This window comes from Lactuca virosa, chromosome 7 (genome assembly GCF_052849685.1).
Source record: "Lactuca virosa cultivar CGN04683 chromosome 7, Lactuca_virosa_CGN04683_v6, whole genome shotgun sequence".
In the NCBI taxonomy this organism is placed as follows: Eukaryota; Viridiplantae; Streptophyta; class Magnoliopsida; order Asterales; family Asteraceae; genus Lactuca; species Lactuca virosa.
Window position 1 is genome coordinate 125,116,354 of NC_136432.1, and position 16,432 is coordinate 125,132,785.

At 40.1% G+C, this 16,432-nt stretch overlaps 1 protein-coding gene across 2 annotated transcripts; it reads left to right on the forward strand.

The window, feature by feature from the left end:
- Positions 1-10,514: 10,514 nt before the first annotated feature.
- Positions 10,515-16,024, forward strand: LOC145125192 (ethanolamine-phosphate cytidylyltransferase-like). 2 transcript variants are annotated; one of them, XM_079060687.1, is made up of 11 exons: positions 10,529-10,652; positions 10,793-10,812; positions 11,137-11,551; positions 11,794-12,029; positions 12,516-12,688; positions 13,264-13,335; positions 13,682-13,749; positions 13,844-13,964; positions 14,757-14,822; positions 14,901-15,026; positions 15,714-16,024. In XM_079060687.1, exons 3-11 carry the CDS (start codon positions 11,196-11,198, stop codon positions 15,783-15,785), a joined length of 1,290 nt encoding a protein of 429 aa, XP_078916813.1. In that variant the 5' UTR covers positions 10,529-10,652; positions 10,793-10,812; positions 11,137-11,195; the 3' UTR covers positions 15,786-16,024. The 2 variants fall into 2 exon arrangements, with proteins under 2 accessions (XP_078916812.1, XP_078916813.1); XM_079060686.1 differs by lacking the exon at positions 10,793-10,812 and having other exon boundaries at positions 10,515-10,652.
- The last annotated feature ends 408 nt before the right edge of the window (positions 16,025-16,432 follow it).

Consider the following 16,432-nt stretch of genomic DNA (forward strand, 5'->3'; position numbering starts at 1 on the left):
TTAGTTTTCAAAACTGTTCCAGGTGCAAGTAGTTCAAACTCTTAGCTTTAAAATGGCTACTTGCACATCTCCATATGATGTTTCTACAATTTATGGTGATTTTTACAAAACTGCCTATCATTTCAGAGGCAAACCTGGACCAGCCTGTGATTATGGACATTTTGACCTCTGTTAGAGATCACTAAAAATCATGATAAAATTTATGAACAAACTAGACTCATATTCCAAACTCTCATAATTTGTGGATTTGGATTTGGAGCTTTGATGATTTTTCTATAAATTTTCTAAGAACAGTAACAGAAACTGTATTCAACGAATAGTTGCTGTCAATTTCATTTCACCTTGTAACATGTTGAGCAAGGTGTATATCTTTATGTGATTATATGTTATTACAATATATGACATTTTATCTTAATATTTAGACACACATCAGTTTACAAATGGATTTGGACATATAAAATATAAAGAATAACAAGTGATTATAATCAAAGTACAACCGATACATTCAAACATTTAATAAACTATTTTGAATATAGTTTGCATACATTAGTACGTACTACCCTTGGTTGATAAACTATAATAGGTATAGTTTATGATACATTACATAACACATACATTTAAAAAGGGTACATTTATACAAAGGATATTTTCATTAAGCAAGGTACGGCCATACGGTACCAAGTTTTCATAACACGTAATTCCGTTAATGACTTTGTGAGACATTTACTTCAAATTACCATTAAGTCCTGTATTGTAACCAGAGTCTCCTTGAGGGAGAGCGTGATAGTTGTGTATAGATCTATATTGGGTTTGACAAACCCACACCTAAACTGCATGCAACAGTTAGACCGATAGGTCTGGGGTGACAAATGTCATAACATTTCCGACGCCTGAAGAACGTCGTTTTTTAGGCAACCTTGGTCATAGTATGGTTATAATAAACTCACATAAAGTATTAATAAACATTGGAATTTACGGGAACTTCATTAAAATTTAACGAGTTTATGTCGATTTAAACTTGCATTGTTTTACTATAAATATGACAAATTACTTGTACATTTCGGTCTTTGGGTTTTAAGACTACATTTACACATTAAGGAAAATATTGGATTTTCTAACACAAATACTACTTTTACAAACGAAAGACTTTTAATAATACCAAACAAAAGCTTATGAACTCACCAACCTTTGTGTTGACACTTTTTCAAACAACTTGTATTCTCAGGAAATCATTAAACAGGTAACCAAGTGCTTTTGAGGATGGGGCGCTAAGGCGTCTACTATTTCATATTTTGTCAACATATTGTAATTGATTCGTAAACATGTAATTCATACAATGATGTCACTTTTTCAATTATATATATGTTGGTTGTGTTTGCTTCAATTACTATTACAATTGTTGTTATGATACTATACATGAAGTCCTCCACCCCCGGACGTTTCCGCCATCCTTGGTTTGGGGGTGTGACACTCACCCCAACATATCGGGGTTCTGCACTTCCTCCCGTATAACATCTCGAAGGGAGGACGGTCAATACTCGCATGATAGCTATTATTATACGAGAACTCCGCCAACGGAAGGTAGGTATCCCAGCTACCTCCGAAGTCTAAAACACATGCTCGCATCATATCCTCTAATGTCTGGATGGTCCGCTCGCTCTGACCATCCGTCTGCGGGTGAAAGGCGGTGCTAAAATGCAGACGAGTACCCAGTTCGTCATGAAACTTCTTCCAAAACCTGGAAGTGAACCGCACATCCCTGTCTGAAATCACCGATATTGGCACCCCGTGCCGCGCCACTACCTCCCTGATATAGATATCGGCCAACCTTTCGGCCGACATACTTTCCTGAATTGGGATAAAATGGGCGCTCTTGGTCAATCGATCGACGATGACCCAAATCGAATCCACTCCCCGCGCGGTCCTGGGAAGCTTTGTGATAAAATCCATCGTAATGTCTTCCCATTTCCACAGCGGGATATCCAACGGCTGCATCTTGCCGTGTGGCCTCTGGTGCTCGGCCTTGACCATCCTGCAGGTCAAGCACCGCTCCACATACCATGCTACGTCCCGCTTCATGCAGGGCCACCAATAATTAGGACGAAGATCTCTATACATCTTCGTCGCTCCGGGATGGATAGAAAATCTGGATTTGTGTGCCTCCTCCATCAGGATCTGGCACACGCCTCCATGATAAGGGACCCACACCCTATGGTGAAGAGTCAATAACCCTCGGCTATCATAGTCGAAGTAGGAAACATGCCCCACAATCCGCTCGCTCTTCCGATGTTCCTCCTTCATGGCCTCCTGCTGGGCCTCCCGAATCTGCTCCAACAGCGGAGTCACCACTGCCATCCTCAGACAGATATCCCTGATCGGCGCTGCCTTGCGGCTAAGCGCGTCGGCCACCACATTGGCCTTCCCCGGGTGGTAAAGGATCTCGCAATCGTAATACTTCACCACGTCCAACCACCGACGCTGCCTCATGTTCGGATTTGGCTGGTCCATGAGATACCTCAGGCTCTTATGGTCCGTGTAGATGGTACAACGAACACCATAGAGGTAATGACGCCAAATCTTGAGGGCGAACACCACAGCCCCCAGCTCCAAATCCTGCGTCGGGTAGTTCGCCTCGTGAGGCTTCAGCTGCCTCGAAGCGTAAGCAATGACATGCCCTCTCTGCATCAATATTGCGCCCAAACCTGAGATGGACGCATCACAGTATACAACAAAATCCTCCATGCCCTCTGGCAGGGCTAAGATTGGCGCCTCGCACAATCTCTGTCTCAGTGTCTCAAATGCGGCCTGCTGCTCAGGCCCCCAGCGAAAGACCACGACTTTCCTCGTCAGCCCGGTCAGGGGCACAGATATCTTGGAGAAGTCCTGAATGAATCTCTGATAGTAGCCTGCCAATCCCAGAAAGCTCCGAATCTCAGATGGAGACCTCGGAACCTCCCATCTCATCACGGCCTCCACTTTGGCCGGATCTACCGAAATCCCATTCTGGTTGACAAGGTGCCCAAGAAACTGCACCTCGCGCAACCAGAACTCACACTTGGTGAACTTAGCATACAAGCTCTCCCTCCTCAAAGTCTCCAAAACCTCTCGCAGATGCTCCTCATGTTGCTCTCGCGTCTTGGAGTAAACCAAGATGTCATCAATAAACACTATTACAGACCGGTCTAACATCGGTCTACACACGCGGTTCATGAGGTCCATGAACGCGGCAGGAGCATTGGTGAGCCCGAAAGGCATCACCACAAACTCATAGTGGCCATAGCGCGTCCGGAACGCAATCTTCTGTACATCCTACTCTCTGACCCTCATCTGATGATACCCTAATCGCAAATCAATCTTGGAGAACCAAGATGCTCCCTGTAGCTGGTCAAAGAGGTCATCAATCCTCGGGAGTGGGTAACGGTTCTTCACCGTTACCTTATTCAGCTCCCGATAATCTATACACATCCGATGCGACCCGTCCTTCTTCTTCACAAACAGAATCGGGGCTCCCCAGGGAGAACTAGGGCTCCCCAGGGAGAACTACTCGGTCAAATGAATCCCTTGTCTAACAGCTCCTGCAGCTGTGTAGACAACTCTTGCATCTCAGGAGGAGCCAACCGATACGGTGCCTTGGCTATCAGAGCCGCACCAGGGACTAGGTCGATCCTGAACTCCACCTGTCGCTCTGGAGGTATTCCAGGCAACTCCTCGGGGAATACGTCCATAAACTCTCGTACCACGGGCACATCGCCCACCGTCGCCCTACCCGCCTCCCGGGTATCCATAACATAGGCGACATAACCTGCGCAACCCTGCTGGAGGTAGCGCCTAGCCCTCGCTGCCGAACATAAAGCTGGTCCTCGCTGTGGCCTTTCGCCCTGAACCACCAGCTCTCCCCCACTAAGGGTCCTAATCCGTACTGACTGCTGCGCGCAGTCAATCACTGCCCCATTGGGGCTCAGCCAATCCATACCAATAATAACCTTGTTCCCCCGCAAAGGTATGGGAACCAAGTCCACCAGGTAACGTTCCTCGAACAGCCTCAAAACACAATCCCGGTAGACCTCTGACGCCCGTACCGACCGGTCGTCCGCAATCTCGACCTCTAGAGGGAAATCCAACGTGCCCGAAGACTCTGGAAACTTCTTGCTAAGCGCAAGAGAGACAAATGATCGGGTGGCACCCAAATCAAACAACACCTGAACTGGAATACCGTTCACATGGAACGATCCTAAGCAAGGCACATAATATATCAAATTCACAGCGACATAACATAAAAGCATGAAAATAAGAAATCATATCCGTCACCACATCGGGTGCAGCGCGTGCCTCCTCGGCTGTCAGCTGAAATGCTCGGCTCCGAACCACTGGAGCCTCCAACTTGGCCTTCCGGCCATCCACAACCCGTGTTGTCGCTGGAGCTGGCGCCACTGCCGGCGCCGCTGCTGCTGTCAATCTAGGGCAATTGGCCTTTTTATGGCCCTTCTGATTGCAATGAAAGCAAATCAGGTTTGATATCTGAATCGCAGGAGCAGGGGCAGTGCAATCTCTGCCAAAATGCCCAACCTTGCCACACTTATAGCAGCCTGACCCCGGCCCAGTGCGACAAGCTCCCTCGTGTGACCGACCACATTTCCCACAGCGGTCTCACCCTGACTGGCCTTTCGGCCTACCATCGGATCCCTTGGGCTTCTTCCCCGAAGCCCCCGTCGTCAGCCCCTCCGCTGCCTTCCTCTTCCGGATATGCTCCAGATCAATCTCCCTCTCCCTAGCCCTGGCAATCATGGAATCCAGGATAGGGCAAGCTGAGAAACTGACATGCTCCCGGATGTCAGCTCGTAACATATCATGGTAGCGGGTCCTCCTCGTGTCCTCATCACCCGCATACTGGGGCACCAGCAATGCCCTCTCCCGGAACTTGGCGGTGATCTCCGCCACAGTCTCCGTAGTCTGTCTCACGTCCAAGAACTCCCTGGCCAGCTGCTGAAGCTCCACAGCCGGCGCAAACTCAGCTCTGAATCTGGTCACGAAATCTGACCACGTCATAGCCTCAATAACCGAGGCTCCCAGAGAGTCACCAACCGACTCCCACCAATCTCTGGCCCTGTCTCTCAAGCATCCTGCTGCATACCTCACCTTCGACCCCTCGGGGCAGAAGTTAGTCAACTGTGCAGACTCAATGTCTGCAATCCATCGTCTGGCAGCAATGGGGTCCTTCGCCCCATGGAAATCCGGCGCACCGCTCCCTTGGAAGTCCTTGAAGGACAGTGTGCGCGATCCTAACTGGCTGGCCGCCATGTCACTCCTGAACGCCCTGAGGCGATCCTCCGTCAGCTCAATGATCCCTTCCTTGATCGACCCGAAGATAACCGGCGTCGCATCAAGGATACCCCTCGTGATCTCGGACGCGATGAACTCGCGTAACCCATCATCTACATGCTCGGATCCTGCGCCCGAGCCCGATCCTGACCCAGATCCTAAACCTCCTGCTCCATTCCGCGTGACCACCATTCTGAAAATAACATACGAATGTCAGGGTCACATATATTTTCCGGAGGTCTCGCACATTTTCCAAGTTTCCAGGTTCCATCTAGGCCCTCCTTGATTCGAGTACGGGTCCTCTACTTTCAGTAGTACGGGCCCATACTACCTTCCACATCTACCCGTACTTTCCTCAAGGATTGCTTTGACTTCACCAAGTCCCTTATACCGATACCCTTTCCACTGACCTCATCCTAGGCTTCCCTAGGGCATTCTCCGACCTACCCTCCGCCATCAGCTGCACTAGGAGTCCCCACCACTTCCCCCTAACTAACTTGCGGATACTGCTACATATCCGTTCCTTAGCTAGTTGAAGATGGCCAAAACCCCCATAGCACAAAGCAAGCAGCATTCGTGCATTGGGTAACCAAATCAGGCATAACCTACACAGGCCATCCTACTGCTGACTAAACAGCCCTAGCATACAGCTCATACAACAGGCATATAAGGCATCCTCCTAGACCCTTAGCCCTAACTAGCATGCAATTCTCAGAATCATATATCAGGCACACAAGGCATCCTCCTATATCCTTAGTCCTATTCTAGCATGCAGTTTTTTGAATCAAAACCATATAGCATAACATATCAAGTATGGGTATCTTGGGGAAAACTTACTTGAGCCCGGCCGGTCGCATGCATCACACACTTCGTTTTTCTTAAAATCCTTCCATTTAGATTTTAGAAAACCATTTTTTTTCCTTGTAAAAACCTTTTAGCCCCTCAGTTTGAGTCCAGACACCCCCGAGGGTGTGTCCGAATCCCTCAAACCAGGGCTCTGATACCAACTTGTAACGACCCAATTTTCAAGTCCAAAAATTTCTTTTTAATTAACTAACTCATAAAAACATTCATAAGGAAATACTGTGAAAACACGTCATCTCATAAAACAAAACATCATGTCTGAAAACCCAAGTCATAAAATATTACATATCAGAGTACAATCCCAGAAAACTCCATGCAGAAATCATGTGTGTGTGCGATGCGATGCTACGCCGCCGGCTCCTTCCCCTTAGACGAAGAGGTACCTGAAACCAAAACCGAAACCGTAAGCACAAAGCTTAGTGAGTTCCCCCATCATACCACATACCATACAATATCCTCGGTATCTTTCAACCGCTAATCATCGTCGGTATCTTTCAACCGGTAATCATCATCGGTATCTTTCAACCGGTAATCATCACATACCATACAATATCCTCGGTATCTTTCAACCGGTAATCATCGTCGGTATCTTTCAACCGGTAATCATCATCAGTATCTTTCAACCGGTAACTGTCATCGGTATCTTTCAACCGGTAAATGGGGACTATTCCACCCCCTACCACTAGCATACAACAACATGATATAAACATACAGTCAGGCATATCCGGGTACTGACCTACCCTTCGGTCCTAAGGACCGCTATCAGGGAAACCAATCCCTATCATACACGTAACATATCATACAAATAAAACTCATGACCAAAGCATGTAACCAGACCAAGATAATTATCACAAAGACAATCATCTTCTAAATACTCCTCTTTGGTGGGCCGGCATTGTGGCCTTAGACCCACCCCTACTGGAAAGTAACTCACCTCGTACGAGAAACTGTTGATAAGCTATGCGGGAAACCTCCGTCCGCTGCTGCTCCGGAAATCCTCCGGCTACAATCCCCACAAAACACTCAGTTAGAAACTGATATCTACTCTTACGGTAAAATGACCATTTTACCCCTAACCAAGTCCAACTCAAAGTCAACTTCCAGTTGACCCGACTCGCCGAGTTGGGCCGTCAACTCGTCGAGTCCCTTCCCTTTACTCGTCCTTATCCACGACTCAACTCGTCGAGTTTGGCAACGACTCGACGAGTTCCCCTTCTTTACGAACATTAATGAACCTTCATCCGACTTGCCGAGTCGTATGAACAACTCATCGAGTTCACCTTCAACTGATGAACAAGTCCTGACCTTGACTCGCCGAGTTGTATGAACAACTCGTCGATTTCATCTTCAAACATAAGGAGATTGCCTTGGACTCGCCGAGTCTGTTCTAGTACTCGTCGAGTCCCATGAACTCCAGGTCTAAAACTAAGTCCAATGCGTTGGGTCACTCTTTCTGTCCTGCTACAACCCTTCTAACACCCATCTGAGTTCTTTTGACCCTCAACAGATATGGGACTCAAAGCCTTGGACTCGTCGAGTCCCAAGAACGGACTCGCCGAGTCGATAACATCCACACCCTAAATCCTCGATTTCTGATGTACAACACTTGACCAAATGATAGATCCAAGCCCCTAAGCTCGATCTAGCACGTAAAGTTACGAACTTTACGTGCATGCATGGGACTTTTGAGCCAAAAAGGCTCTAAAATGGCTCTAGTGTTGCATGGGGCCTTCCTTGGGTGCAAAAGCAACCCAAATCTGCCTTGTGACCCCTTTAAAGACCTGATTCCAAAGCCTCAACCCCCAACCATGTTTGCAATCTTGGTTGGTTACCAAAAATGGCTTATAAAAGCCCTAAATCTCCCCAAAAAGGGATTTATCAAATGAAAGAGCAAGGTACAGACTTTATACCTCTCAAAGACTACAAATGATGAACCAAACTCGAATCCTTCAGTTCATCTTGATCCTTCTATGCTCTTCCTTCTTCCTTGTGAACAAAACCACCAAAATCACCACAAATGCCTTAAGATCTTCACACACTCGGCTAGGGTTTGCTATGGAGGGTTTCTGGGAGCATAAAGGGGCGATGGAGGCTGTATAAGGTTGTTTAAATAGGGTGCAAACCCTCAGATTAGGGTTTTGCCCAGACAGAGCCTACTCGTCGAGTCCGGTACTCGACTCGACGAGTCCATCACTTAAATCCCGTGTCTCATCCCGCTTCTACTCGGCGAGTTGGACCTTCAACTCGCCGAGTCCCAGGCCAAAAATGCAGAATCACTGAAATAAAATACATACCAGGAACCAGGTGCTACAGTATTTGTAGGCGAAGGCACCAATGTCGGCCCACTAGATTATGTTTGTAGGATGATAATTGTCTTTGTGACACTTACTGATATGCCTGTATGTGCTTTTTGTCTTTGTGACTCTTGCTGATATGATTGTATGCTTTATGTATATGGGGTGAAATGGACCTGTTCGGTTGAAAAAAAATATCGATTGAGTTGAAATAGACTTGATGGTGAAATAGACCCAGGGGTAAAGTAGACCCGTACAGTTGAAAAATACTGATTGAGTTGAAATAGACTCGTTATAGCTTCAAGTTGATATGTATGTATGGTATGTGGTCTTTTGGGAACTCATTAAGCTTTGTGCTTACGTTTTATGTTTGAAATGTTTTCAGGTACTTCTGGTTTCAAAAGGAAGGGACCAACTTGATCGCACTTCATCCCCTTTAGATTTATTCCACATTGACTGTTTATATTTTCACTATGATGTTTTGAGAATACTTCTACTATGACCATCGTTTGGGATAATGAATCAATAGTTTTGACTTATTTAAAATGAAAATTTTACTCGGTATTTTTAGGACACTACACATGTCAACAAATAAAACATGAATAAATATACAAGCAAAGGAAGTAGATCCAAGAAATAAGTTGATAACATATATTAGATACACATGATGACAATAATATGCAAAGAAGAGTTGGTAGGTGAAAACTGACCACCCACCTCAAATGAAGAAAAATGAGGTAGACTATCTTAATATTATTCTGCTACTCTAACTCTAACCTTTCACACTCTCATATCTCAAGTCATTTCCTATGTAAGGGCTAATTCTTTTAAGTCTAACATCACGCTATGTTCTCACTTTCCTGGCCTACTTCTCCTCCTCGTACCCTCTATTGAGATCGTTGCTACTATCTTATTTAATGGATGTTACTTATGTTGGAATTATTAGGGTTTACGTTGGAGATCTGGATACCACTTGTATCGTGTGAACACTTTCCGAACTGATATTTCTACCCTATACCTGGGTTACAAGAAATTCAGCTTAGGATAATCCAAGAGGACACTTACAATTCTAGGCATAGAAATCATAAGCCAAATTGCTAGAAGGATTCTTTGTTTGTTTGAAGGAAAAGAGAGCTAATAATTTTTGTGTATCTCTTCTCAAAGAGAAGAGTCATTTTTATAATAAACGAGATTAGGGTTTCTCTTAGGGTTGGCTGTCATGGGTTTCTTTGGAAGCAAGTCAGGGAAATCCGGATTTTAATGTGGATTTAGGGTTTCCAAAACTAACGAATTTCGTTAGTTTTACCATAATCACTCTCAAGAATTTGAATTTCCCACGATGTTCTTATATGTAAAATTTGAAGAGTTTTTGGGGCGCTGCCCCAAACCCCACGGGGGATCTGTCCCTCAACCCCGCCCCCGAGCCAGGGGCTCTGCCCCTTGGATCCCGCTAGGGGCGCTGCCCTTAGACTCCGCCAAACCCAGGGATGCTGCCTCCGGACCCCTGACTTGTCGTCAAACCGACTTCTAATTCGATATTATATATGTGTGTACTCCGTACAAAACTCGTACATATATTAGAGTAGAAATTATGAAGCCTCTTAGCTTACATGTTAGTTCCAATTACATAAAATGATATGGTGACACTAAAATCACCAACAACTTATCAATTAATAAAGTTTTGCTCAATCAGGAAATCATCAGCTTTAAACGATATTTATCGATATCAGACCCATTTGAGATACATGTCTATGTGTTTTTAAACATTGAAGATTAGAGTGCTTCCATTGAAAGTTTTAAAACAAATATGATGTAATAAAGTTGTTTACTCTTTATTTAAAATATCTTAATTTGAAGTTTTACTATATAAGAATCTTATTAACACAAGATTGTCAAACCAAGAACAACTATATGACTCTGTTAAAAAAGCGAAGACGTGTACGAAGATGATTTCTTGTAACCGACTTATTTTTCTAATTTTGAAGTCGAAAGTTTTCTTAGTTTGCAAGTTTTAGCTTCAAATGTGAATGTGGAAAATGAATTTGATACCTTGCCTAATTTCTCTACTCCATGTTATATAAAAAATAACCCCTTTTCTTTCGTTCGGCCTCTCAAATAAGCGGAGAAACAGAGAGAGAGGTGGAGAGCAAGGAGACACGAATTCCAACACAAAAGGTAATACTTTTTCAGATTCGATCTGACGAAATCGAACGCAACCCCTCTTTCTTTCTGATTCATTTCAGCAAAAAAGAAAAGATCCCTAGAATCTATACATCATAAGCAGTAATTAGCTTACATTTCCGTTCTGCTTTCAGGCTTTTCAGATCCCAATTCGGTAGATGTTTCCCCGACCTATTTTGCGTTTTCTTGCATGATCTTCGCTTGCTTTCGTTGAATTTGCATGTTTGCAATCTGAATGATTATTGTCATTCAAATTCATACCCTTCTTATCAGAAAGTAGATACCTTGCATATATGAATGCGTTTCAATTTCTCCGTTATTCAATACCTTCTTCCAATTCGTTATATCTTTCATATCAATGCTACTAAGAAAAACTTCCAATTTCTGTTTCTTTAACATTGCATGCAAGTTATTCACTTGACTTCCTCATCAGTTCTTGACTTCTTGTACAATTTCGATGATTTTCTTCTTTTTGCAGGATTTGTGTCTCCAATTACCACATTAAAAGAGGGATTTAAAGGCCCTAGGAGCCAAAATATGGAATTTGAGAGTAATAGTACAAATTGGGATGGGGTATACTACTACCCACATCTATTTGGTGGCATTATGTTAACAGCTGCATTGCTTGGTTTGTCAACAAGTTATTTTGGTGGCATGATGGGGTTTCCTACTTTGCCTTATATGCTACCTTACTTGAGAAACCTTCAAAAGAAAAAAGGAGGAAAGAAACGGATTAGGGTTTACATGGATGGTTGTTTTGATCTTATGCATTATGGACATGCTAATGCTTTAAGACAAGCTAAAGCTTTGGGTGATGAATTGGTGGTTGGACTTGTAAGTGATGAGGAAATCATCAAGAACAAGGGCCCACCCGTTTTATCTATGGAAGAGAGGTATAATTATAATTTAGTGTTAAATGCAAGAAACAACAAATCTACTCTCTTTAATTTGTTTATTTGTGCATCATATACTTTTGTTTCTTCCTATCACAACATTATACTTTGAAAATCTTGCTAGAATTGGATAGATTTTTCAAAGTGCAATTCCTTAAAGAAAAAAAAAATTTAAGTACAATTCTATAATAGAAAGAAATGAAAGTAAATAAATGAATGTATGTTGCTATTTCTTGTTTAAGGTTGGCTCTTGTTAGTGGATTGAAATGGGTGGATGAAGTGATTTCTAATGCACCATATGAAATTACCGAAGAGTTTATGAATCGACTTTTTAATGAGCATAAGATTGATTACATCATACATGGTGATGATCCTTGCTTACTTCCTGATGGAAGTGACGCATATGCCCTTGCAAAAAAAGTTGGTAGATACAAGCAGATAAAACGTACGGAGGGCGTTTCTAGTACAGATATTGTAGGTATTACAACTAATTCATAATAGCAATTACTTTTCATTTTTTTTAGTGTTTGAGATTTCATTTTGATCCTCAAAAGGACTTACTGACTTATGGTGGTAGGAAAATGAGTTTTTAAAAAAGTGTTTGGATTAGTTTTTGTGGTGGGAAAAAGTCAAGAAGTCAATAAGTCAATAAGTTGTTTTTTTTTTAAAAGTCTGTGTCTTAGCTTAAGGGTATTTTAAGGTAAAATATTTACTTTTACAACTCAAAAAGTCATAAGGAGTTTAGAGAAGTTATAAATTCTAACTTCTTAAAATCTCCTTTTTGAAGGGTTGAGGAGAAGTTGTTTTAAAAGTCTTTTTCTTTTTACTTTTTTTGACTTATTGACTCTTTAAAAAGCCAATAAGTTGTTTTGAGATGAAATCCCAAACACCCTCTTATTTGTTGATATGGGAAATGTACTTTAATGTATTTGTGTGTGTGTGTGTGTTTTGTTCTTGTATGTAGGAAGAATATTGGCTTCTATAGAGGAGAAGAAAGGAACTCAAGTTTCTAATGAATCATTGGAGAATGGGGAACATAACGAGATGAATAAAAGTGTGGAGAGTTTATTAAAATGTAAAAATGCTTCAAGTTTTCTTCCTACTTCAAGAAGAATTGTGCAATTTTCTAATGGAAAGGTATTATATTTTTATTCACCACTTAGTTATAAAGCTTGATAATATTCAAAAAGAACACAAGAAAAGCCTAATGCTTTGTTATAGTAACTAATTACCTAAACTACCCCTCCACTACATAGATGCCAAATAGTTTGCTGAGTTTCCCATTCTACCCCCATCTAAAAACGGGGACTTAAGTGGATGTGTAGCAAGGTGTTTCTATGTTTAAAAGATTTTAGAGAAAATGCCTAAACTACCCCTCCACTACATTGATGCTGAATAGTTTACTGAGTTTCCCATTCTACCCCCATCTAGAAATGGGGACTTAAGTGGATGTTTAGCATGGTGTTTCTATGTTTAAATTTTTTTAGAGAAAATGCCTAAACTACCCCTCCACTACATAATGCCCAATAGTTTGTTGAGTTTCCCATTCTACCCCCATCTAAAAACATGGACTTAAGTGGATGTGTAGCAAGGTGTTTCTATGAGTTACTCTGTTTCATTTTACTCATACTTGCTCTTGTGAATTTGAATATATATATTTGATAAATTCTCTAAGAAAACTATTGAATTTATTTTTTTTTTTTAATTTTTAGGGTCCTGGACCAAATGCTCGTGTGGTGTATATTGATGGAGCATTTGATCTTTTTCATGCTGGACATGTTGAGGTATTTAGAAAAAAGTTTCTCCCTTTATTAATTATTAATTATTACATTCTCATTTTTAAACACCCTACAATCCTCCATATCAAAAGACAAGTTTTTTCATTCAGAACATTTGTCAAACAGTCTTTTTCGTTCATCACAGGGTTAAAATGGTAATTTTCTGTCATTGAAAATTGTTTTCAAACATTCATGTTTTTGTCATTGAGAACGGTTGTTTGTCTTTGTCAAACAAAAAGGCTTCCAACAAGTTTGTTTATTCAGAATGAACTGTTTGAATGTGAGTAAATGACCATTTTGCCCTTTTGGCATTAAGCATAACCAATAATTATCCATGTCTTTGCATACCTAGATTTTGAAGAGTGCTCGACAACTTGGAGACTTTTTGCTTGTGGGTATTTATACCGATCAAATTGTGAGGTAAATAGTAAATACTATACAACTTATTAAACTTTACATTTTTTTTTTTAAATTTATATTGATTATTAAATAACAAAGGATGTGTTTAATGTAGTGAACAAAGAGGAACACATTTCCCACTTATGCATTTGCATGAAAGGAGTCTTAGTGTTTTAGCATGTCGATATGTTGATGAGGTCATCATTGGTGCTCCATGGGAGATTACAAAGGACATGGTATGTAATATTGAATTTTCAAAGGTCTTTTTTTTTAGGGGATTAAATGCAAGAAATAGCAACCTACTTTTACTCATTTGTTTGTTATAGCAACCTACTTTCATTTCCTTTTATTAGAACATTCTACTTTGAAAAAAATCTACCTAATTACAAAATGTCATTCCTCAATCCACATGTGAAACAATTTTCATTATATGATAATTGGATAGATTTTTATTAGTAATATTATAAGTGCAATGATGTAATTAAAAAAATGAAAGTAGTAATATGTTGCTATTTCTTGCATTTAGCTCTTTAATCAACTCGTATGAACTAATAATGAAATAATTGTCTTGTTTCACCAAGAAAACTTATTAGAACAAATAAGTGTCTCATTAATAGTGCAACATTTGATTGACTTAGACACATAGTTTACAAATTTTGTCCGAGTATTTACCAAATGTCTTAAATACCCTTCCGTATAATAGAGAAATTGTGATGACCCAAAAATCAAAATTTCATTTTCTACTTTCATTTCTTCCTACTACAACATTGTAATTTGAAAATTGTACCCTATTATAGCAAAATGTCATTCAAATACAAAGCAAATGTCATTTATTTTTATTTAAAAGTATAATGTCATAAGAAAAATATGCAAAAATTTCAATGTACAATGCCTTGATAAGAAAAAAAATGGAAGCAAAATGTTGTGATAGAAAGTACGTTGCTATTTCTTGCACTTACTTTTTAAAAAAAACATGATGATTTTATATTTTCTTAACTCATATGCTGCAAATTCATTGACATGACCAGATTACAACTTTCAATGTCTCATTAGTTGTGCATGGAACTGTTTGTGAGGGCAAGTCTTCTATTAATGTGAGTTTTTTTTTTTTTTTTTTTATATAGTTCAAAGACCTATATGATAAAAGTACATTGCTATTTCTTGCATTATAGGGCAAGTTAGATGATCCTTATTCGGTTCCCAAAAGTATAGGCATCTTCAAAATGCTTGAGAGTCCAAAAAATATCACTACAACTTCTGTGGCTCAAAGAATAAAGGCCAATCATGAGATCTATGAGGTATCTTTATATTCCAATTTCCAAATACATGTGAATTTGTATTTGTGTTCAATAAACAAGACATTCTCTTAGGATATGTTTGGCAGACTAGCTAAAAAGTTAACTGGTAGCTGAAAAGCTAGTTGACAAAAAATAACGTTTGGTAAAAACTAGTTGATAAGCTAGCTGAAAGATGTAAAATGACATAAAAAGACATTTAGAAGAATATGTTTTGTATAATTAGTTAAGGGTGTATTCGGGAAATTTTAAAAAAGCTCCTGAAAAGCTACTTTAAGTAGCCTTTTTAAAAGGAAAATCTCAGATAAAGTCCCAATATTTTGGGTCAGTTTACGGTTTAATCCGAACTTTTATTTTTTGAACAGAAATGTCGCGATTATCTATTTTTATACGATAATCTGTCATTTTCTGTCTGTTTTTGTTAATTTGGGCAAAATATAAAATAATCAGGACTTTTCTGTTCAAAAAAAGTAAAAGTTTGGATTAAACCGTAAACTAACTCAAAATATTGCGACTTTATCAGAGATTTCAATTTTAAAAAGCTACTTTTTAGCTTGCCAAACATGACAATTTAAAAAAGCTTGAAAAATAAGCTAGCTTATCAGCTAGATGTGACGTGGCAAACACAGTCTTAATGAGAGAAATACAAGATGTGAATGTTGTGTGTGATTTAGTGTGTGACTTTTGCAGAAGAGAAATGCGAAAAAGGAAGCGAGTGAGAAAAAGTTTTATGAAGAAAGAAAATATATATCGGGAGACTAATTAATGATTTAGGGTTATCATTCATATACTTTGACATAGAAGAAGGTGCTTTGAGATGAGATGTATTTGTAAGTTTTGTATTTTTGATTTATAGGATGAATGATTAGATGGTTGTTATGAATATGAACAAAAAATTGATTTAGGGTTATCATTCATATACTTTGACAAACAAGTAATGAAGTTTTTTCTTGTATTTCTGTAAATCAATTTTTTGGTGTCTATGATTGAATTTTGTAAAATTGATTTTTCTTGAATGATTCTTGTTTGTAAATGGTTGATCTTTATATGTAATCTTCTCTTTTTGGGGATTTAATGGAGTAATGAGATGTAACATTTCTGTTTAGAAAGTGTAAACGTCATCCATGGACCCACCAATTGATGTTATAGTAAATATAGGAAAAGGTAATTAAAGCAAACAAAGTCATTTTCATCTTTCATATCAAGAATCTCAATGGCTTAATGCTACAATTTCATTAATAGTAGTTGCAATGAAGAAGTCAATTATAACCCATGAAGAAATTGGAGCAATGTTATGAAAAAAATGACAAAAAAAAAAAAAAAACATAACAAGTCATAAGAATCTTCACCACTACATAATTCATAATAGTAGAGCTTTTTGGTGAAGCTTTTCATGAAAAATTTTAAAT